Source organism: Crinia signifera, chromosome 6 (assembly GCF_055691185.1).
Source record: "Crinia signifera chromosome 6, ASM5569118v1, whole genome shotgun sequence".
In the NCBI taxonomy this organism is placed as follows: domain Eukaryota; kingdom Metazoa; phylum Chordata; class Amphibia; order Anura; family Myobatrachidae; genus Crinia; species Crinia signifera.
In genome coordinates, this window is record NC_139222.1 from 152,845,500 (window position 1) to 152,870,492 (window position 24,993).

At 45.5% G+C, this 24,993-nt stretch overlaps 1 protein-coding gene across 2 annotated transcripts; it reads right to left on the reverse strand.

Annotated features, from left to right (window-relative positions):
* Positions 1 to 477: 477 nt before the first annotated feature.
* Positions 478 to 23,846, reverse strand: E2F1 (E2F transcription factor 1). Of its 2 annotated transcripts, none has more exons than XM_083147681.1 (7): positions 23,603 to 23,846; positions 17,069 to 17,159; positions 16,094 to 16,313; positions 15,184 to 15,338; positions 13,157 to 13,269; positions 7,703 to 7,910; positions 478 to 1,634 (listed from the first exon to the last, which is right to left on the reverse strand). In XM_083147681.1, exons 1-7 carry the CDS (start codon positions 23,630 to 23,632, stop codon positions 1,417 to 1,419), a joined length of 1,035 nt encoding a protein of 344 aa, XP_083003807.1. In that variant the 5' UTR covers positions 23,633 to 23,846; the 3' UTR covers positions 478 to 1,416. The 2 variants fall into 2 exon arrangements, with proteins under 2 accessions (XP_083003807.1, XP_083003805.1); XM_083147679.1 differs by having other exon boundaries at positions 22,481 to 23,845.
* Between the last annotated feature and the right edge of the window lie 1,147 nt (positions 23,847 to 24,993).

Consider the following 24,993-nt stretch of genomic DNA (forward strand, 5'->3'; position numbering starts at 1 on the left):
TGTACAAGAACCATGTGCCAAACATCCTTGCGTGCTACTTTTTTCCCAATGTCTTTGTGCAAATAGGACACAAGCAGCTTCTGTTGATTAAAAAAAAAAAAAAAAAAAAAATATTGGACAGGAATATATTCTGTGTGACTGCAGTTGTATATGCATATGAATAGGTTACATGCTACTTTACACTGTTTTCCAGAAAAACTCTGTAGCATATACACTGCTTTGCGAGTAAGATGTACAATAACGTAGAAATGCAAAGAAATATACCATGTTTGGGGCAACTGGCAACAATTATGTACATATGTGGCTACTTACTTCTAGCATACTTGCCTGTTAAATGGCACATCAGTGGGTTTTGGGCAAGCATTTCTTCCTGGTTAGGAAAACTAAATATCCATGATGACAGATTAGAATTTGGACTGCAACTGAGGTAATACAACAGGTTTAACTTATACAGGTTACAGATTTAGGAAACATCCATTCAGCTGAAAGCTTTATTAGCAAACAAGACAAACCAAGAACAGGATTAACAGATAAATTAAGCAAGGTTGTTTGCAAAAACACTGATCCTGTCTGGTCTAGATGAACAGCCATGAAAGACTGCCATTCTAAACCTCAAGAGCGACAGAGGTCGTAACAAAACGCTTATAAATACTGTTTTGCTAACACTATATGAGCTAAGAGGAAAATTTTCTTGTGCCTTTTCTGTGAGCGGCAGAGGGGAAATAGAAACTGCATAGGACTGCTTTGTGCAGCTCAATCTCATCTCAAACCTTTAGGAATTCTGCATTCTTCTACTACAAAATGTAGCAGTCAGCATTCTAATGCTGATACACCTCACACTGGAAGCTACCCTGTTACATTATAGCGGTATCTCTTAAGATATTAATGTGACAGGATAACCCAGAGCATACTTTTTCAGAACTCAGATTGTAGTATACAAACATTCCTTCCCAAAATGCTCACCTGACATTACCTTATTATTAAGTAAATGGTTTACTGATAAATTGGCACAGATTATAACACAATGATTTATAATTAAATAAATTAATAGGAAACACATCACAACTCCTTTTACGGGACATTTAAAGCAAAGACAAGCACCCTCAATAACCAGCAGGTTAGTCGGTACGAATGCCATAATTAAGTGCACCACTTAACAGAGTGGGAGGGAAGAACTGCAATCTCCTGGGGTTCAGAAGAATCATTCAGGTCTAGGAGAACCTAACAAGCACAAAACAGTTTTTGCTTATACAAACAGCAGCTCAGATTGCTACAGAACCACCTCCAGTTCCTTTCAATGTTGCCCAGTAAAAAGCTTGAAAGTCTTGTCTGCATGAAATCTTCGGAGTGTGAGCAGTCTGATACTGGGCATACATGTGGTGGAGATTCTATTAAAATATGGTTGAATTTCCTAGCTCACAAGTCGAAGGATGCAAGGTCGCTAAAATCACAGTCAAAGAGTTCACTAACACCCTCACTAGTCTCCAGCCCAAAGTGGTACTCATGAGAAAGGGGAGGAGACAAACTGATGAACTCATCGCAAAGAAAGTCTGGCAGTACAGCAGCAGGAGAAAGCTGAAGGTCTTCTGCAGTGTAGCCCAATGGAAGATCGGTTTCTGGTGATAGCAGTGATTCTTTGGAAAAAAAGAAATACATAAAATATAGTACACAGTGTGAAAAAAAACTATATACTAACATGAATCTGCAGTTTGGTTATTTAAATGCAAGCAGAGCATTAAACATTATATGTGTACACATAAGTGGGTACTTGTTTCCTAGCACGGCCACCACGATTTCTATCGTGGTGGTCGTGTCGGAAAAAATCGCGTCGGGTGCATACCAAAACGCACACAACACGACGTACCCGATTCTCCATGGGCATCAATGTTAAAATAATTCAACATTGAAGCCTATGTAGAAATCGGGTCCATCGCGTCTCCATAGGCTTCAATGTTAAATTATTTTAACATTGAAACTGAGTACATTTAACATAGAAAAAAAAAGGTAAATGGCCCAATATGGGCCATTTCTCATTGGCTATGGCCCCGTCATTGGCTATGGCCCCGGCATGTGTGTAAAAAAATAATGGCCCCCCATTGTGGCCGCCACCCCCACGATTGACGCGAACCCGAAGCGTGGCGAGCCCGCGAGGGGCGGCGGTGCGCGTCCTCCGACCTTTTCATTCCCCTACTATCCAAGTCGGCGTGGAGTTGAGAATATATAGTGTGGCGAGCGTAGCGAGCCATCGAGCCCGAAGCGTGGCGAGCGCAGCGAGTCCCGCGGATACCTGTCAAGCCCGCGAGGGACACCCCTCGTGGGCTTGACAGGTATCCGCGTCCGCTTGCCACGCTTCGGGCTTGGTGGCTCGCTACACTTTATATTCTCAACTCCACGCCGACGTGGATAGTAGGGGAATGAAAAGGTCGGAGGACGCGCACCGCCGCCCCTCGCTGCGCTCGCCACGCTTCGGGTTCGCGTCAATAGTGGGGGTGGCGGTCACAATGGGGGGCCATTATTTTTTACACCCATATGCCGGGGCCATACCCAATGAGAAATGGCCCATTTCCCATTTTTACCTATGTTAAATGCACTCATTTTCAATGTTAAAATATTTTAACATTGAAGCCTATGGACAAATCGGGTCCATCGCATAGGCTTCAATGTTAAAATATTTTAACATTGAAGCCTATGGAGAAATCGGGGGCATCGCGTCGGACGCGCATAGGCTTCAATGTTAAAATATTTTAACCTTGAAGCCTATGGGGAAATCGCGGGCATCGTGTGCCTTAAAGTTAAGGCACACGATGCCCGCGATTGTGGCCGTGCTAGGAAACAAGTACCCATAAGTGAGCTAGATTATACACAGTGGTGCTTAATAGTTTGTGACCATTTGCATATTTGTGGAAATTTCGCATAAAAAAAAATTAAAAAAAAAACCCTCAACTCTGTACAAGTACTAAATTCCAAATACAGAAGTAAAAAAAAATTGCTATGCATTTGTTATTGAGGAAAAAGAGCAAATATAACATACCTGGCAAAAGCATTTAGGGGCAAATTTATTAAGCTTGTAGAAGAGATAAACCGGAGATAATGCGGAGAAAAGGTAAAAGGAGATAATGCACCAGCCAATCAACTCCCAACTGTCTTTTACAAACACAGCTGATTGGCTGTGCTTTATCTCCTTTTACCTTTTCTCCGCTTTATCTCCAGTTTATCTCTTCTCCAAGCTTAATAAATCTGCCCCTTAATCTTTTAGGCTTAGAGTGTGTATGTTTGTGATAAGGATCATGCCATGTACAATAGGAGGCCCTCAGCTGTTTATGCTCATCAGGCTACAAAACTATTAAAAGGAGCCCCCAAACACTAGTACAATTTGGGCCAACTTCCCCCGATCCCGAAGGAGCAGGCAGAGAAATGGATGGGTTTGAAATACCCTCAGACTGGATGCGTGGTCCTGTCCCTACAGGTCTGACCAGACAGATTAAACACACTGCAGTTTCAATCTATCAGATCTGACCAATCAGCGGCACATTATGCTGCTGCTTCCCACAAAGCACCTGCTACTCATCGCTTCCCGACACTGCCCATCCATCACCACCCAGGCACTCAGCGCAGCATGGCACTCAGCAGTTTTTTTTTCTCTCTTAAATCTTCTGCGCCTGCAGCTCCCCGGGAGTTTATACATGTGATAAATCACAAATGTCATAAAAATGTCACATCAAGTGCCAAAATCGTATGTGAGCACTCCCAGGGAGCTCAGGGGAAATTGGACTCAACTTGTCCATAGGACAAGTCGGTATAGTGTTTGGGGATCTTAAGAGTTTAGGTTCCAGTCAGATTGTGTACAAAGTGAGCTAATTCCAGACAATTACCCCCGTGCAGTGTTGGGAAACTGCAGCATAAATTTAAAAACACATTAAAAAAAAAAGACGTCAGCCGTTTATTGGCTACAGCCTGGCAATCGCTGCTGCCCTCGACCAGTTGCTGCTCTCCCAACCCAGCTGGCCCTCAGCGCAGCCTGGCACCCACCACCTGTACATAGGTGTGTGCCCAGGGCCCGCGCTACCCGCTCAGCAGAGGATGCAAAGCAGGTAGGCGCTGGGCAGGAGAGGCGCTGTCCCTGCTCTACATCCCCTGCTACGCCTGTCACACTGCAGGGCACGCAGCAGCGCTAGAGGCACAGAGCTCCCTCCAGGCTCCTAAACAGGTCAGCAAGCAGTACGGACGAAAAGGGGTGGGGCGGGGCTATGAGGAAGAAAGACTGCCACTGAAGACACAGGAGAGGCTGAGCTGCCAGGAGACCTAAGTGTACTATGTCGGCAACTCATGTGAACATGTGTACAGGCAGCACTACTAATGTCGTCAACTGGTGTGAGCACGTGTATAGTCAGCGCTACTAATGTCGTCAACTGGTGTGAGCATGTGTGTAGACAGCGCTACTATTGTCGGCAACTGGTGTGAGCACGTGTATAGGCAGTGCTACTGCTGTTGGCAACTGGTGTGGGCATATGGTTACACAGTGCTACTAATGTCGGCAACTGGTGTGAGCACTATGTATAAACAGAGCAACTACTTTTGGCAACTGGTGTGGGCGTTATGAATAATCAGCCCTCCAAATGTGGGCATATCCAGGAGTTTTTGGGGGCATTATGTGTAGCATAATGTGTGTCAATGTCATATGAGCATTATGGTGCATGACATATTTTGTAAGGGGAATTACGGTGTGTGGCATAATTTGTAATGGGCATTATGGTGTGCTGCATATTGTGTAAGGGGCATCATGATGTGTGGCATAATGTATAATTTGCATTACTGTGTGTGGTATAATGTGTAATGGGCATTGAGGTGTGAAGCATAATGTGTTATGGGGATTATGGTGTAATTGGTATTTATGTGACCACGCCCCTTCCCCATGGAGCCACACGCCTACATTTTTGCTAGCTCCTACGGCGCAAACTCTCCTTGTTTTTCAACTCATGGCACCAAAATGGCTAGTTACAGCTGTGTAAGGTGAATAATATTGTGCTCTTATGTGGTGTAATTTGGAGTGGGAGTACTATTATGTGGCCATTCCCCTTCCTTGTGAGATCACACATTTTTCTTTTGGTGTGCGCTGTCCCCTGTAAAGCTTGGGTGGGCACAAATTTATAGTTTGCAGGAGGGCGCCAAACCCCCTAGCACCGGCCCTGTGTGCCAGTGGTGCTTCGCCGCTGGCACACACCTATGGATCGGACCAAACACTTTGTGGGTGCTAAAAAGGTGGGTGCCATTAATAGGTCCGATTTGAACGATTGAACCTGCAGCGTTCAATCTGTAGGGTCCAATGTGCACATCGGGTCGGAGGGGATGCCAAACACACAATTTGGGTCGTGATCTGTCAGGATCATGTTAAATCGGCCCAAATTGTACTTGTGCATGGGTGCCTTACACTACAGCTGATAGTGAAAGAACGTTCACATGTTAACAATGAGTACCATTAATGATTGATGTCTACTGAAAATGCAGGTCAATTTGGCTACACAATCCGCATGTTCAGCGGGTCCTGTGAAGTTACTGCGGCCGATATTGTTCCGTGTGTACGCACAATATTGGCTGTCCATTTTAGCTGCAGGTCAACTTCTGTGTATGGGGCTTAATAGTAACATAAGGTCCTAAAAGGAACACAAGATAACCGCTAAGCAATTGGAGGTCTTTCATATTAGCTTATGAGTTCACCACTTAGAGCAGTGGTTCCCAACCCTGAACCTCAAGTACCCCCAACAGTGCACGTTTTCAAGATCACCCAGCAGGTGCACTCATTATTCAGACACATTTTAAAAGATCCACAGGTGGAGCTAATTATGTCACTTGTGATCCTGTGTGGAGACATGGAAAACATGCACTGTTGGGGGTACTTGAGGACCAGGGTTGGGAACCAATGACTTAGAGCAGGCATTCCCAACCACGGTCCTCAAGGCATACCAACAGTGCGGGTTTTAGTGATATCCAGGCTTCAGCACAGATGGTTTAATAAGAATCACTCAGGTACTAATTAAGTCACCTGTGCTCAAGCCTGGATATCACTAAAACCTGCACTGTTGGTGTGCCTTGAGGACCATGGTTGGGAATGCCTGACTTAGAGGATGGTGAACAATGTTATACATGGCCAGACTAGAAAGGAGAACACTGCAATCCACCATCTGTAGTGATGGTATTATGAGGATTATGAACTGGGGAAACAAAGGAGGTTGCAAGTGCAACACATCTTGCAAAAAAATCTGTACAGCGGAATCCGCCCTTGAAATATAACAGATAAGGTGGATACTTGGACCTTCAAAGAGGCCAACTAAAGGCCCCTATTCAAACCAGACTGCAGAAAGGACAGGTGTCGAGACAGTATTGTTTCTGTGGTAGACCCATTGATGAGAACCAGGCAAAGTATGTGCTCCACACCCGATGGGAAATCCACACTGTGGAAGGTTTACGAGCAGACATAGTAACAAATTTGTCTGGAAACCACCTAGCTTAAAATGGACCTCTCAACAGCCATCCTGTCAAAGTTAGACTGGGAAGGTCTAGGTGCAGGCAAGGGCCCTGTGTCAAACAGATCCGGCCTTAGAGGAAGCCTCCATGGGTAGTCTATGGATAGATTTTTCAGGTCTGCAAACCAATGTCGTTTTGGCCAATTTGGTGCGACGAGAATGGCTGTAACCTTCTCCAACTGCAGCGTTCAAAGTACTAGCAGTATTAAGGCATTTGGCAAAAAGATGTATACCTTTTGAAACGGCCAGAATACTGCTAAAGCATCCACCAGAAATGCTCCTGGATCTCAGATTGTTTATATAGGCCAGTGGTTCCCAACCCTGGTCCTCAAGTACCCCTAACAGTGCACGTTTTCCAGATCACCTGTGAGGTGCACTCATTCAGACATTTTAAAAGATCTACAGGTGGAGCTAATTATTTTGCCTGTGATTCTGTGTGGAGACCTGGAAAATGTGCACTGTTGGAGGTACTTGAGGACCAGGGTTGGCATGGTCGGACTGGACTTTGACGAGCGATGATGAAGCAGGTCTCCGGACTGTTGTAGTGACAAACTGCAAGCAATTCCAGAATGCTGATCAGCAGTTTTGCCTCCTAAACCGTCCACCGACCCTGGAAGAAGTGGCTCTGCAACCCCCCCAAACCCCCGAAGCTGGTGTCCGTGGTTAAGATCACCCAATCAAGGATGAGAAAAGGACGCCCTCTGGTGAGGTGGGATGACTGAAGCCAACAGAGGGAGAGGCGAGTGTCCCTGCAGATGGTCACAATCTGAGATTTTAGATGAAGGTGCGCTGTGGGGGCTCTCCCTGTGCCCTAGGAGGGTTAGGAGCACCTGGCCATGGAGGTCAGTGGTCCGGCTGCAGCACAGGCGAAGTAGCATGTGGCAGTGCTGACTAATCAGCGCTTACCGCTACTAGTTAAAAAAATAAAAAAAATTAATAGATTAGTTAGAGCTAAAAAACACCCTGCTCCTAAAAGTGTGCCCTTTCCTGAGGCACCAAGGAAAAAAAACAAAACTGGTGGGCTTGGGGCAGGCTGGGTATAGGAGGAGAGGGGTCTCTCCCTGCTGCACTCCAGAAGTTAACTCCTTGGTGCCCAGAGAGCATACCCATGATCCCAGTGTTACACCAGAGGCAGATGTAAACTTTGGTCGTCATAAAATCTAGAAGACCTGAAACCTCACCTTGCTCACAAGGCTGTAAACCTAAGCTGATGTCCTGGGAGGGAGTCAATGTTGATGAATCATCAGAACTGTGCACGCTGGGGGAGGGGTCGGCGGAATGTGTAGCTTTTGTGGGACTTTTGACAGGGCTGCAGACCCCAGAAGTGTCTTCTGGGCAAAGAAACACATCGATGGGTCCACGGGTGCTTTTCAGGGAGATCTGTAGTCCCTACGGTGAAAAAAATATATAAAAAAAAGTAAATGCAAGAAAACATTTCATGATCCCTGTGCATCAGTTTTTCAAAAGATCTTCCAACCCAGAAAATTGACTGTTGCAGGAAACATGCTCTTAGCCATGTAAATTAAACTTAACGGGTTACTTGCACTATACAAAGAGTTTTATGTCCAAGAGGGACACAGAAAGGCAGAACCGTAAAGGTTTTTTGGGGCACGCTTTAGTAAATAATTCTATGAATGAAAATAGTTGTAGTATTAAAATATAACTTTTATTACACTGGTTAAGATAAAGGCGTCAAAGAACAATTAAATCGTCACTTAGGAAATAACAACGATATCAACGTATATGTGAAGTCACAAGTATGCTGTAAGTAAATATCTGGCGAAAATGATTGGTTATCCGGGGACCAACCCCAAAATACACCCTAGTCAATTATATTACATATATCGATTGACTTATCATGTATTGGGTGAGTTTGAATAAGACGTCTTGAATTATAAGGTGCAGAAGATGCTGGAAAAAAGACAATAGAAAAGGAAAAATGACCTCATGAAAGCCAGATGCGGCTTTGACCAATTAACTATACAGCACCGAATATTCCCTACTGGTCCCCCAGTAGGTACTGATCCGGCCTTTCACTGCTTAGCTGCTGAGATCAGACGGGATCAGGCGGCACAGCGAGGTATGATCGTATCCGTAATCGGTTTTGAAGCAGGTGGCTGACACACAGGACTATAGAGCGCTTCTGCTTTCCAGAGGGTCAAACAGTTCGCCTCCCTGTTGACATAGGTGACATTGCAGGGGGGGACTGGTGGCCCAGATGGATGAGAGAGTGATAGATATACAAGATTGAGGTTCAAGTGGTTAATGCGATACACCGACCCTTCTGCTATCCTACCATCATGGTGTACATAGGATGGAGGTTGAGAGTGATAATCTGTGTACGCTCCCCACAGAGAGAGAGTCACTGAAGAAAAATAAAGTGAATGTACCCCCGTGCTGGTGTCTCATTTGTGTCAGTATTAATGGTGACTGACCAACTGTGTAGACAAGGGGTTAAAGGTATTGCTTTGAAATAGACAAAGGAAACAGAATTCGATAGGAATCAATGTGACCTTGTCACCTCCCTGATAGTCATTACCAAACAATGATGTAGAAGGTTGTTCTAATGCTTCATATGACTTAGACTTCCAATACAAATATATGTAACAGGAAAGCAAACAAAAAAGGATCACACATATGTATCAGATGTATTAGGAACCCAGTTGCCACTGAGTGGAAGATGCTCTAAGATAGTTTAAACATTTATATAGCATAACTTCCAAACGGCTAATAACCCCAGTTTGACCAGAGTAGCGTAACGACACTTCTCTTAGACAAGTGAAGGCAAAAATTGAAACATAATATACGTTTACTGTGGGTGACAATACTAAGTAAGATCTAGAGGTACAGCAAGGCTGCTGTATACACGCTGGGTTTAAATACAGAGATACCTGTTAGCGCTAACCGAGCGCTGATGTACAGATGTGAGTGATCGGCGAGGATTGGAGGTGAGGCTGACGTAGGTCAGTGGGACACGCCGGCACCAGTGTCCGTTAGAGCGGATGCAGGGACAAGTGGCTTAGTTCGTGCACTGAACTAGACGTGAAGCCGGCATATGGAGAGGATCAGCATGGTGAACCCCCCTGACGTCATTCTACTACGCCTGCTATCAGCAACTAACAGCTGACCGCACGGAGCGGTCTCCTGCCCTGCGTCCTACGGACACCGGCGCCGGCTCACCATGCTGATCCTCTCCATATGCCGGCTTCACGTCTAGTTCAGTGCACGAACTAAGCCACTTGTCCCTGCATCCGCTCTAACGGACACTGGTGCCGGCGTGTCCCACTGACCTACGTCAGCCTCACCTCCAATCCTCGCCGATCACTCACATCTGTACATCAGCGCTCGGTTAGCGCTAACAGGTATCTCTGTATTTAAACCCAGCGTGTATACAGCAGCCTTGCTGTACCTCTAGATCTTACTTAGTATTGTCACCCACAGTAAACGTATATTATGTTTCAATTTTTGCCTTCACTTGTCTAAGAGAAGTGTCGTTACGCTACTCTGGTCAAACTGGGGTTATTAGCCGTTTGGAAGTTATGCTATATAAATGTTTAAACTATCTTAGAGCATCTTCCACTCAGTGGCAACTGGGTTCCTAATACATCTGATACATATGTGTGATCCTTTTTTGTTTGCTTTCCTGTTACATATATTTGTATTGGAAGTCTAAGTCATATGAAGCATTAGAACAACCTTCTACATCATTGTTTGGTAATGACTATCAGGGAGGTGACAAGGTCACATTGATTCCTATCGAATTCTGTTTCCTTTGTCTATTTCAAAGCAATACCTTTAACCCCTTGTCTACACAGTTGGTCAGTCACCATTAATACTGACACAAATGAGACACCAGCACGGGGGTACATTCACTTTATTTTTCTTCAGTGACTCTCTCTCTGTGGGGAGCGTACACAGATTATCACTCTCAACCTCCATCCTATGTACACCATGATGGTAGGATAGCAGAAGGGTCGGTGTATCGCATTAACCACTTGAACCTCAATCTTGTATATCTATCACTCTCTCATCCATCTGGGCCACCAGTCCCCCCCTGCAATGTCACCTATGTCAACAGGGAGGCGAACTGTTTGACCCTCTGGAAAGCAGAAGCGCTCTATAGTCCTGTGTGTCAGCCACCCGCTTCAAAACCGATTACGGATACGATCATACCTCGCTGTGCCGCCTGATCCCGTCTGATCTCAGCAGCTAAGCAGTGAAAGGCCGGATCAGTACCTACTGGGGGACCAGTAGGGAATATTCGGTGCTGTATAGTTAATTGGTCAAAGCCGCATCTGGCTTTCATGAGGTCATTTTTCCTTTTCTATTGTCTTTTTTCCAGCATCTTCTGCACCTTATAATTCAAGACGTCTTATTCAAACTCACCCAATACATGATAAGTCAATCGATATATGTAATATAATTGACTAGGGTGTATTTTGGGGTTGGTCCCCGGATAACCAATCATTTTCGCCAGATATTTACTTACAGCATACTTGTGACTTCACATATACGTTGATATCGTTGTTATTTCCTAAGTGACGATTTAATTGTTCTTTGACGCCTTTATCTTAACCAGTGTAATAAAAGTTATATTTTAATACTACAACTATTTTCATTCATAGAATTATTTACTAAAGCGTGCCCCAAAAAACCTTTACGGTTCTGCCTTTCTGTGTCCCTCTTGGACATAAAACTCTTTGTACAGCTTATCCTGCTGAACGTATTTGGGAGCACCACCAACTCAAAACACGGGCTATTTCATACCTTGATTAGCCTTATGTTGGTCTATTTGATGTTATTTTGATTCATTACCACCATTTAAAGCTTGTGACAAACCCTCTCCTTCCAAAAAAACATATTACTTGCACTATACATCAGAAGGAAGCAGCAGACTATTACCCCTTTTAGACCAAAACGCCGGGTCGCACCCGGCTTTTTGGACCCTGGTTGAAGCCGGGTGCGACCCGGCGTTTAGGGGCATTTACACCGGACGGGCTTAAACGCCCGCACCCCCTCCCGCCCCTTGAAGATGACAGCGCGATGTCATCTTCAAGCGCCGATCGACGCCGCCGTACCCGGAACGCTGCTGGGGGCAGCCCAGCACTAAGGTAAGCTGCTAGGCTGCCCCCAGTCCCCGCGCGTACCCCCCGCCATTGGACAGGAGGTGAATGGATGCCGCACACAGGCATCCGTTCACCACCCTCCCCCGCTGCTGTCTGCAGAGTATAGCAGACAGCAGCGCCGGCTGTCAGTGTCAGACTGACAATCCGTCCAACCTGCGGACGCTGCGGTCCGCAGGTTGGACGTTCCCCATTCATGTAAATGGGAGCCGGGTCATTCGACCCGGCGTTCCCATTTACACCGCCCTCTACCCAGGTCCTAGCCGTGTTCTACCCAGGTCAGGACCGGGGTAGAAGTCCCGTGTAAAGGGACACGGCGTTAGGGATTTACACCGCCGAAGATCCGGGTCTGACCCGCCGCTGACCCGGATTTTTCGGCGGTGTAAAAGGGGTATATGAAACATCTAAGTGCACCTGCCACTTTATCCTTAATCTAGTCAGTTCTTTGATACCATTATCTCTCCACATGGAGTATTTTAAACTGCATCTGTTTTATTGCTCCCAATACTGTAGAGAAGAGGTCTTTATTGCATGATCAAGTAATGTTTTAATATCTATGTGTATTGTGCTTCTGTGGATAATCTCTGACATACCCTTCGGCGGTTTTAAAGTGTTTTTAAGCAATCTTATTAGAGATTGCATATGTTTTAAGCACAACTTTTTTTTTTTTTTTTTACACACCTTTTACTTTGGTAATCTGGCTTGTTGCCATAATGCCGACTCGAGGAAGCCTGAATCTTCCATCAGTAGCCAAGAGGTCTACATGTATAGAACAATCCCTTGAAACTATTTTTTCTTCAATACAGATAATTGCCCACTGCATGATGCCATCTGATAGTGACATTAGCTTTGCTTATGGTTCCTCCCTGGCAATTGATGGAAGCAACTACTGTTCTATAGTCTGAAAATGCTATAAGCCATTGATCCATTCACACAAGCCTCTAATCAAGGATCTTGCCAGGCCATCCATGTTCCAGTAGTTCCTTTGGCACTAAACCAGGTTGTGTCCGCTACAAGCGCCAAATCTGGTACCAGCAAGGGTAGCCCCCAGTTTAAAAACAAAACCCACAACCATTTGATCTAGGTCAGGCTACAAGTAGCAGAGAACCGGATCACTAGAGCCTGGACATGATCCTCCAAGCTCCTGTAAACTGATAACCGGGCTATAACTCTGGTCAAGCCTGCAGTGTAAACAATGAGCTACAGCAGCTATGACACTGCTTGAAACCAATAATAGGTCACACCCAGGTTTTTAGTATAAAAGTTTTATTACGGTCAATGAAACCTACCATACTTTACAGTACTACATTTACGTATTTATTTTTTAAACGACTGCCTGCATGGTCTACATCAGAAATGAACTCTGCAGCTTTACCCACTGGAATCTTCTATTAGCCATTTGAGATCTAAGAGTAATTCCCTGCACCTTTTTTGCTACCAGATGGAGAGCTCATGGTTGTGCTTGAATTGAGGGGGTGGAAAACCAGTGTGTACACCAAATGCTCTACTTACTTCTGTGGGATCCGAAACCTGCATTTGGGTTTCTGGTGGAGCCTTGATCACCATTAACATCCGCTCTGAGGGATCAGCAATACTGCGGAGGTCCTGGCAGGTGACATAACCCAATGTGAAACCAGTTAAGAAAAATGATTGCCAGACAAAATGTAGAAGTCATGTGTAAAACCCTCTGCAGAAGCAGTGCCAAGAATTTTATATGCTTGTAGGACCGAAGTACTGTACAGACACACAGGGGCGTAGGGAGGGCGGAGCATGTGCTCCAGGCGCAGAGAGGTGATATGGCGCCGGAGCTGTGTAGCCCACACCACTGCCCACTCAGAGTCTCTGCCCTGGACGAGACAGCGCTCAGGGAGCAGCTGGCAGAGCGGAGAGTAGCTTCCCGCCTCGCCCGCCCAAGACGCCCCCCCCCCCCCGTGACTGGCAGAGCGCAGACCCCTGTAGCTGCCAGAGCGGGGAGCAGCTACACGCAGCGCGCGCCCACGCACTCACCCCCGCAGAATGTAACCCGGGGCCGGCTCGCTGCCACATGCTGCTGCGCTGTCATTTGCTGCTGCCCTGTGACTGGGCCTTCAGCCAGTAAGAGCTTGCGGGCTGGCAGCCAATCAGGAGCCGGCCCGCGAGCTTTGATTGGCTGACGACTCAGTCATGGAAGAGGTGATAGTGGAGTGAGGGGCCCGCGCAATGTGAAGGGAAGCAGCGGAGGAGGAGGAGATGCCATGGAGGAGACAGACAGGAAAGGATAAACAACCAGGCCAGCCAGCAGGGGGACCTCTCCTCCACCCAGCAGCAGCAGGAGAAACAATGGTGAGTTGTGCTGCTGCTGGCACTATTGGGGACATCTGTGTAGCTGGCACTATTGGGGACATCTGTGTAGCTGGCACTATTGGGGACATCTGTGTAGCTGGCACTATTATTGCTGTAGTATCTTTATAAACTTTACACTCTTCATATTTGTAATTATGCTATTATGCTATTTAATGTTAGACTAGTTCGAATATACTTGCTGATAAATTGCAGTGACTTCAGTGTCACTTCGGGTGATCGTACTCACTCAGATGATGCAGGATTTAAAAGGGAAATATTATTAAAATCAAAACACCTGCTGTTATATTGACCTATTATTGGCATTTTAAATCCCAGCACCAGAACCACCGACATGCTAAGTAATTATACCCCCTTGTTTAATTCTAACTTTAGTCCCCCTTGGCAACAAGCTATTTCAGTCCCCCTTGGCAACAAGCTATTTCAGTCCCCCTTGGCAACAAGCTATTTCAGTCCCCCTTGGCAACAAGCTATTTCAGTCCCCCTTGGCAACAAGCTATTTCAGTCCCCCTTGGCAACAAGCTATTTCAGTCCCCCTTGGCAACAAGCTATTTCAGTCCCCCTTGGCAACAAGCTATTTCAGTCCCCCTTGGCAACAAGCTATTTCAGTCCCCCTTGGCAACAAGCTATTTCAGTCCCCCTTGGCAACAAGCTATTTCAGTCCCCCTTGGCAACAAGCTATTTCAGTCCCCCTTGGCAACAAGCTATTTCAGTCCCCCTTGGCAACAAGCTATTTCAGTCCCCCTTGGCATTGAGCATGAAGCCCCTAGCATCGAGCATGAAGTTCCTAGCAATGAGCATGAAGGTAAGTGGCACTTATGTGTCAAATGTGTAATGGGCATTACGGTTTGTTATATAGTATGCAATGGGCATCATGTGTGGCCTTATGTTTAATTGGCATTATATCATGCGGCTTCATGTGTAATGGGTATTACAAAGTTCGCAAAAACGTGCAATGGGCATTACGGTGTGTGGTGCGCCCCCTTTTTTCCACACAAGAGACCTGCTTACTACAAATTGCGATGGGGGGGCGCGAAACATGACCTTGCTCCGGGCACCATGGCACCTAGCTACACCACTGCAGACACACATTGGAACACTAGTCTTCTAAAACAGGCAACAGAATTTGCTGCGCTATACAAATAAGAATGAGTGGGGAACAAGAATGTGGAAATTATGAGCACAATTAACCAAAGGATATTGTTGGCTCTCTGACTCCTCAGTAAGCAGTTTCAACTGTGTGGTGCACTTGTTAAGTAGATTATCCAGTTGCTGTTCTGTGGCAAGAAGTTCCTGGCAATCTTTAACCAACATTTGGTACTTACTGCTGGACTCCACCACAGATCGGCTCCCCCTGCAACAAGATCAGATTAAAATCAGCCTCCGTGCCAACGATGCATACTAAAAAAAGTGTAATTTTACTATCCTGGTCATTATTGCTGGCAGCTTTAGAGCAGAACAGCAGCACATCATGGCCCTCATTCTGATTGATTTGCAACGGGGACTGATGGTGATAGCATGCGCATGATCGTGTCTTCACTCCAGGTGCCCTCGGAGACTTTGCATACGTTTCCTGGGCGTACCCAAGAAACAGGAGGGAGAAAAAAAAAAAAAATCTGCATCTCCATGTGAACGGGGGAGGCCATGATGTCGTCAGATGGGGCGCTGGGGCAGGGCACCGCTAATTTAAAGCACCAGAGAGTGACTGATTAGTGAGTGCTTCAAAAATCATTTGATGGTCAACAACCGTCAAATGATTTCAGGCCTGCACGCAAGCCTGTAAATGGATGTTTATGCAAAACCTCTAGTCGCAGGCCTGTGGGGACATTCGCCATCCAGCGGTAGGTGGGCATTCGCTACTTGGCTCACAAAGAAGCGAAATAATGCGGCTTTGCGAGTCAACCAGAATGAGGGCCCATGTGCAGAGAGCACAGTGACTGCTGCAACTCCCTCGCCAACCCAGCATATGCTTCAGTCACTGACACTCAGTAACATGCTATGGTCTCAAATCATGGCTAGGTGCATAAAGACTGATGAAGGACATTAAAACAACTTGGTAACGACAAATAAAAAAACAAGTATAAATGAGTGAACAGTCATTTCACTTACAGCCACTGAATGTGGTTTTTAGACTTTTTGGTAATCAAGTGTATCCCCTCAAGCACATTGGTTATGTCATAGATCCTCCTCTTTTGCACATTTAGCACCTGTGCAGCCCAATTTAAATCCACCACACCATCAGCAGACTTGCTAAGCAGCTCCAGGAACCTCTTCGTCGTCAGGTTCAAAGACGTCTCATATCGAGATCTCTCTCCTGGGGATTTTACTCCTGCAAAGAATAAGAATTGCAAGCAAAAGGTCTTCAGTCATCTTGTAGCCATAGAACTACAGTAACTCTAAACATTTGATTTCATGTAAATGTGTACTAACTTAAAATAAACAGAAAAGTTTGAGAAAGGTCTTAAGGGGCCCACACAGTGAAAAGCTATTTTCTAAGCGATAGGACTTCTCTAGAATTTCACTAGATCACGTCGCATACATCGCTGTGTGTGTTGAGCCCATAGAGATAGCAGTGTGCAGCCCTGCGCATCACTATCGCCAGTAGATGAAGACCAAGCAGGTACCAATCTAGTTACATCGCTTTGCAAGAGACTGCATATTGCCCGTGTTTTGTGTAGCAGGCGATAGCAATCAGCATTAAACATCTTAACTGAAATCTTCCATGCTAAAAAGATAAACTAAATTGCTGGTGCACATTGCCAACACTTGATTGATCTAGATGCCAGGAAGCTCAAGTGGAATTGCCCATGCTAAAACGCTGCCATGAAATCGGTGTGTGTAGGCCCCTTTACTCAGTCTGAAGTTAACCCAAAGTAACCCAAAGTAAGCATTCAGGCCTATAAAGGCCCATACACACTGGGTGACTGAGTTGAAAGACGCTCAAAACAGCAAGTTTGAGTGGCTTTTAGCTCAAAGCCGCCCCAGTGTGTATGCCTCAGCAATGAGTGGTGAGCACGTTTCCGCATCATCTCCGGGAAAGCCACTCATCTGCTGGTACCAGAATTAATATATTTTCACACACACCTCTTCCAGGGTTTCTCGTCTTCCCACGAGGTGTCTGAAGTCCCTCTGGAATATATCTGTGCACCGCTTCCAAATCCAATTTCCGTTTCACCTGAAAGATAGGTAACGATAGAGGAATAAAAAATAAAAAAAAGAATATCCTTGAACGCGTTTCTTGAAGAATATACAATTGGTACTAGATGTACAGCATTACATGAAAGCCGTTTATAGAAGATCAATTGTTTACAAATTCAAACATTTCAGAGACAAAACTATAAATATCTATTGTTCATAACAAACATTGTAATTAGGGATGCCAATCCCGGGGCATTTTTTCAATCCCGGATTTCGGGATTGAAAAATGCTCAATCCCGGGATTCTCGGGATCCCGGGATTGGCATCCCTAAAAGAAAAACATGCCCTGTCCACCCGTATAATCAACATGGCGGGGGGGGGGGGGGTGGACATGGGCGGGCGGGCATGGACATGGGGGGTGGGCGGGCATGGACATGGGGGGTGGGCGGGTATCGACATGGGCGGGCGGGCGGGTATCGACATGGGCGGGAGGGCGGGCGGGTATCGACATGGGCGGGAGGGCGGGTATCGACATGGGCGGGAGGGTATCGACATGGGCGGGAGGGTATCGACATGGGCGGGCGGGCGGTCGGACAGAGCAGCGCTGCGGGGGGTGCCTGCTGCAGCCCCGCAGATTACCTTACATAGGCGGGCTGCAGTGGGGCACATAGCGCTGCGGACGCTGCGGGGAGGTCAGTGCGGCCGGAAGCAGTCACCTGTGATAGGCTGCTGTGGCCTGCGCAGCGTGACAGTCAGAGGTCACGCTGCGCAGGCCGCACGCCGGGGTTGGGAACAGCCGGGCAGCTTCTGAGCGGGTGCTCAGAAGCTGCTCGGCATTAGACTGCGCGTGCGCAGTCTAATCCCGAAATCCCGGGATTGGATACTCCAATCCCGGGATTGAAATCCCGGACATTTTGGGGCCAAATCCCGGGATCCCGCCGATCCCGATCCCGGGATTGGCCACCCTAATTGTAATATATTTACAACCTACAGTAATACCAATAAAGAACAAGCTGAACGTTCCATTAAAGGGTCTATTTCAGAGACTGATGCAGTGTACACAGTAGCTGTCTCTCAGGGTGCAGAAACCATCAGCCATCCCAGGAATGGGGCAATTTTAGCCTATTTTCTAAGCCATCTGAATAGATGGCTTAGAAATTAAGCACCCATCGATCCAGGTGTATACCCATTTGCAATGGTGCGCAGAGAACACTGGTCAGCACACAGCGCTGGTGCATGGTGTTCTTAAGTACATTGCACAGCACGGAGCTCCCATCGTCCAGTGTGTGCAGGGCTTAACCCTCAGCTTACGCATGGTAAGCGGCGGTTTCATGCTTCTAGGGCCAGTAGTCATGCAGAAGTCGTAGACCATGCCCTAGGAACTCAGAGGTCAAACAACCCACTCCATAATAGAGAATGCCCCCTTCACAAGTGGCTACACCTGTCAACTAGACTGCCGTTCAGAGGGTCCTGAGCAATTCACCCTTAATTGGAGTTGCACAGAAATCTTGAGTTTTGCATACAGGAATCAAGCCTAAATAATGTACATATACAGTGTTTATTCTAGCACCCATGCACCTTTCAAAATCCCTGCAGTTTTACTGCCTGGGGTTTCAGTCGCTGATGGAAGCACCACAGCAGTCTGCTTTATATTTCAATACAGGCCAGACTGCTAGAAACAGCAGAGAGCGACACATACTGTAGCAAAGATTCCACTAATTCTCATCAAAACAGTTTCTAGTTTGGATTAAAGCTGGGTACACATATATACAATCGTCGGGCCGTTCTTCCAATCTGGGGGCAAACGGCCGTTCGATTGTATAGGTGTGTACGCTGTCCCAATTGCTGCTGTGCGACCGATAAACGGCCAAAAACGCTCTTGGCCGTCCACGGTCGGTCGGTCGGTGGTTCTTTGCTGCTTAATATTTCATCCGACAGGACGGCTCCATATCGGAACAAAAGTGAAGTGTGTACGCATGTTCGATCGATATGCTTGACAGTTTGACAAAGCACGGTGGTATGCTGCATTATGAGAGACCCTGTAACCCTTTGCCTGCTGTTTTAACTAATGTGTGTTTAATGTCTCACTGCCCAACACTTTAGAGGCATCACTTTAAGACATTAATCAATGTTGAAGTTTTAATAGAGTGGGCTGGAAGCTCTTTTCAGGGCACCATAACACTATTAAAACTTCAACATTGATTAATGTCTTAAAGTGATGCCTCTAAAGTGTTGGGCAGTGAAACATTAACACATTAGTTAAAACAGCAGGCAAAGGGTTACAGGGTCTCTCATATACTTCTTCTTGCGATTGTTTGGACGGGAGTACATCGGACGTCTCAAGCAAAATTGTACATATGTGTACGCGCAGAACGGTCGTATGTTTTGGACGGCCGAACGTGTATTCGGTCGATCGAACGGTCGCAAGAAAAAGGAAATTGTACATGTGTACCCAGCTTTAGTCTACATTTTCTCAGTGAATCATCCCCAAATTGCATGGCTTTAGCATTTCTGGGCTTCAGAGAAAATCACAAACCCAATAGTTTCACAGTTAACATTTTTGTTTTAATAGTAAATTATATAGGGGGAGATAATGCACTTTGTTGTATGTTTGAACTCATATTTATTTTGACGCTGACATAAAATACCAGTAGCACATGGGGGTGGGACAGCAGCCATGTCTACCCAATCGATCCCCCCCCCCCCTTTAGACTTGTTTTTAATTTGGGGGATAAATGGCTCTCTTTCAAGTGGCATCTATCCCATATGCCACACCTTTAATTGGTATTTCTATTACAACCTATACCGGTTTCCCAAGTCAGGAGCCTTTTACCAACCTACCCCACTCGTTTTTCACTCACATAGCTACAAGACGCTCCCTTGCAAGCACTCTTCTGCCAGTAAATAGATCACATTACACAGAAGGGAATAATACCTCTATTAATGTACTAACATGCAGTACAGCAGGGGCAGTGTGGTATACCTGCCATTCATTATTTCTGTGTTATGTCTATATGTGATCTGGCGGAAAGTTACAGCCCGGGATTGGAAAAGGAGCCTGCCCCTGCGATGTGCTGAGTGGGGCACTGAGGAGGGTAGCCATCACTGCCCTATAGCAACCTATGGGGGAGGTGGCCGATGGTGGTAAAGGAGGGATCGGAGATTCCTGCTGTGGTGGTCCCTCCACTAAATATTCTAGTGATACTTAATATCTGTGGCTAAGCATGATTTAGCCACAGATATTTAATGATAAATGGGCGCCAAAGGCTGTTAACACAAGCAACATAGGCGACCATATTAAGGTTGGTAAATAAAATAAAAAAGATAATGAAGACAGCTACTTATTGAGTGTAATTGGCCAATTCAAAGATACTACTGGAATGGATATTTTTTGTAAACTGGACTCCTTTGTGTATGGGTTAGATAAATATGCATAAAACCTAATGCAGGATTTAGCAATGCATGCTTCACTTCATCAAAATATCTATTGCACAAGTATAGAATATTGTGCTACATCCCAAATTGAATTCTGGGCAATGTGCAGCTGTGCACACCACCAATTAAGATACACCCAAAACTGCAAGTTTTCCTGTGCAACTCTAGGGTGAGGGGGAGAATGTGATTACTGGGGCCATGAGGTGCCAGACACCTTTGTCAATGGCACCTTGTGCCAGTGACTGCTAGTTGAACTGCCTTCCTTACACTAAGGGCGCCCATACACTGGTGCAATTTGGTCACTTTTCACCCATTTGATGGATTGGGATGAGAAATTGAAAGGGGTGAAAAGTGTCCAAATCACATTTGACATCCCATGCAGTCTTGTGGGCACCGGGTCGGATGTGCAGATCATAGGATAAATCTGAGCGTCAGCGCAAATCAGAGCTGAATTTTAGCAACTGCGATGTATTGCATCTGATTTTCCCTGAACGCCCCAATAAACTGCACGTAAAAAAATAGCACATCAATTGCTGAAGGTGTCCATACATGGATAGATCCTGCTTTGCAAGGCACATTCCCATGTACATTCCACCACACAGCACAAAAAGTTGTGATGCATGAATTTTTAACTAGATTGCATCGCATCTAGTTCAAAATGCATGGTGCTTTAGCACATCAAATGCTGTTCAAACTAGATGAGATCTAGTTAAAAATGCACAGAGCAAACCGCTCCATGTATGGGCACCTTAAATCGGATGGAAGCACTCTGAATAGTCCAAGGGAAATAAGGTCTGACTTGGACCTCAGACAAGTCGGACTCGTGTATTGGCACCTTAAAAGAAATAATCGGCATTAACTCTTATGTCAACCAACTCAAAAGGTGTATAACCACAAAGAAAAGGAGGTCACAGCTATTCAATTGAGGACGTCTTTACGCCCAAAGGTTTTCTTTCTGCATCCCACCTGGTGAGGAGAAATCAGACTAAACGTGTGCCGCAATGCTGTTTTCTGCCTTTAGCACAGCACAAATGGCATTGAGGCAGGCACTTAACTCAGAATGCCAATTCTGGCTAAATCTAAGAAATTGCATTCTCAGACATAACAGCCAGATTAATTGAATAGCTCCGGGAGATCCTTCCCAGCACTATTCATACCTCGCTGAATTGACCCCATGGTGATTATCTCGAACAAAGTAGTTCAAGACTCCTTGTAGACCGTATATGCAATATATATATCTTTTTTTTACTGCAGTTATATTTAAAAAAAAAAGACTGCCAGACCTTTGTTTTAGCCCGTGACAAGGGCATGGATAGGATAGCAAAGCATGCATTTGATGAGGACAGTGAGTACCATTGGACTAAAATACACATTGATGACTTATTTGCATACAAAATGACATACATTTAAAGAACTAGCTGCAGCTGAAAGATAAGATACTCATGGTTGTCACATTAACCCTACGCATTGCCAGACAAAATATTATAAGCAATGTCAGATCAGAACAAATTGCAATTACATTCGATAGCTAAAAATAAATTGGTTGCAGATCTAAAGTCTAGGTTGGCAACAAGTTTGTTAGTCTGCCATGAAACAGTTTAATAAGGGAAATGTATATGTACTATAATAAATGCTATGAGTACTACTATATACTGGCAGCTTTGTAGTGCAGCATACAATTTATTATTCTCAGAAGGCAAACCCTCTAATTTCCTGAGGACAATCTCCCTAAACTGGTCATGTTTTTAGGATTATGCAATCCATATAGTTTGCAAAGTGAGGAATGCTGAAAAGTTGCATTTGATAGCGCACAGCTTAAAAGCCTATTTTACAGCATTTTAAAATCTCAATGTTTTAGTAAAAATGCACACAAAATAGTTTAACTAAAAGGTAGAATTAAAGATAAAAAAGGCAATGTATTACCGGTGGACGTCCAAGATTTGGCTTCTGCCCAGCACATCCTGGACTGGACCCCTGGGGGGTAGTGAATAGCATGAGCTCTGCCTCACTGAGGCCAGGGTTTGCAGATCCCTCTCCTGGGACATCCGGAGTTGATATAATGACAATCTGTTGCTCAGCGACATGAATGGTGCCAGCTTCCCAAATGGACCCTAGTTCACCTTCAACGCAACCATAAGATACTCCAAAGTCCTGGGACATGATCAGAGGGGTTATTCCCTCTGCCTTGCAGACCATCCAGGTTCCATATCCTAAACTGGATATTAAGCAATTCTACATGGGAGATCCCCCTCCCCCCCAAAAAATAAAGAGGGTTCTCTGTTAAAGGCTCCCAAAAGCCTTTAGTTAACAAAATCCATAGTACAAGGAGAATAGGAAATTCAGATTTGGAGACAACTTGCAAAGTCAAATTAGGTTGTACTCTGAGAAATTGAGAATAAATAAAAAACACCTGCACAGCTAGAGCCAACAGGTTATAAAAATGAAGGGTTTACGCCCATCTACACAGCAGCAGCACTTGAGCCCATTTCTCCAGCCTGAGAAATGATCATAGAACGGATGGGTTACTAAACTGTATGCAATAAAAGGAAACCTGGAATAATACCCTGGATAATTTTTAAGCACCCATACCCAAGGTACCCCAGTAAGATGATCAGAGTACAGTACTGCAGTGCATTTAAATCAATGCAGAATGAAAGTGCAAAAGAGAATAAAATAAAAATGCAAATACACCATTAGCCACCCTAGCAGTCAGGGTTAACTAACTATATTTCAGGGGAAAGCAGCTGTAATGGCAGCTCCTGTACCAGTGCAAAAGTGAAATACACAAAAGAAGTGCTGTGCCAAGGAACAAAGAGCCGACTATTCATTTTAAATTAAACAAGAAATAAAAAACAGGCGAGAGCATGATGCTTATAAACACATAATTATACATATAACTAGGGCTGCAAGTGCCAAAAATGTCAGAATGAGGAGAAAACGCTGAACGCGAGCCACTAAAACCTATATAACACAGGTCTGTTTTTAAAGTAACAAGAACTTTAGTCCAGATTCCATAGAGCTCCCTGGGACATGTTCCTTAACAACCTGATTGATCGTTCTACTGAAGCATCCCATGGACAGACTCCTCGCTGTGGCTGCAGCGTCCAGTCGGGGTGCCTGAGGAAGCCGGTCGGAGCTCTAGCCGCAGGTCCTTCTTTAGAAACGGGGTCGGGGAGCACTATTGTTATCACCTCCCAGCTGATCCCCAAACACCCAGCGCTCGCCCATTTGCGCGCCAATTCCTTTTTTGCCGCGAAACTACATCATTCGTCATCAGTAACTTGCTATTGGCTGCTGATAGCTGGTGAGACGCTAGCCATTGGCCAGATAAATGTTCGAACGGGGCGGGCGGGAAACGATGCGTTGACTGAAGTTCAGAACAGCCAGTAGACTAGGAGAGTGGAGAGAAACAATAGCTGTGATTGGAAGGATGCGTGGCGGTGGGCGTATATTATTTCCTGACAGTGGGAGGAAAAAAAAAATTAACTTCCGAGTGATGAACACAACACACAGCAGAAGTACTGCTGCTGCGGATGAATGGGGAAAGAGAGCCCAGAAGGGAGTGACATATGTCTCTGCCAGATGGACAGTGCTGCTGCAGTGTCTAAGCTATAGGCGCGTCTATGTCACTTTTTTTAGTTTGTTAATGACAGATTCTTCCCATACATGTACCAATAATAATAAGAATAGAGATGTAATATACATGTAGTTAATACTCCACCCACACATACAGATATGGTCACTAGGTCGACCCTATTTAGAGCAACATGCATTGGGTCGACCACTGAAGGTTGACAGGGACAAAATGTCGACACAAGCATTAGGTTGACAGTCAAAGGTTTCTTTTGAGCCAACGTGCTGATAGGCGGTATTTTATGCCCTACCATCCACTACGTGTGGTGGGAAAACAAAAAGTTGTGCCTGAAAAATGGCAAGCGTAGCAGTACACTTACAAAGTTTGACTGTCGATGTAATGCTTGGGTGGATCTAAATTGGGTTGACCCAAGTTATGTAGACTCAATGACCTATACCCACATGCCCCTATGTTGTGTTTTTTTTTTTAACCAAAGCACTAGCCCTTGTAGTATTGAGATACTTGGTATACTATTACAATTATGTCCACCAGGGGCTGATCTGCTGTGACAGCGGTTTCCAACCATTTTCATACCCTCCAACATTTTAGCCATGAAAATCGGTACAGGGGGCGTGGCCACGGATACAGGGGCGTGGTCACATGTAGAGGGGGTGTGGCAATACCTCATATATTCATGGCCATGTCCCCACCTGAGAATGGACATTAATTTAAAATTGTACTGTACCCCATTTAGCTGCTTTGTTGTGCGAATCCTGGCGCCAGTCGGATCAACGGGCGCGCAGGCAGTCTGGGCGCCCAGCCTGCGGTTGATGTCGCAGAGCAAAGCAGAGCAGACCCGGCC

Bases quoted from the DNA above. Each gene is read 5' to 3' on its own strand.
- E2F1 (XM_083147679.1), bottom strand. From the start codon at position 22,753: ATGGTCTGCAAGGCAGAGGGAATAACCCCTCTGATCATGTCCCAGGAC. The intron at 16,314-17,068 runs GTGTGTGTGAAA...TATTCTTTGCAG, and splicing joins GACGAGAAACCCTGGAAGAG to GAGTAAAATCCCCAGGAGAG. The intron at 15,339-16,093 runs GTAAGTGAAATG...ATCTTGTTGCAG, and splicing joins AAAAACCACATTCAGTGGCT to GGGGAGCCGATCTGTGGTGG.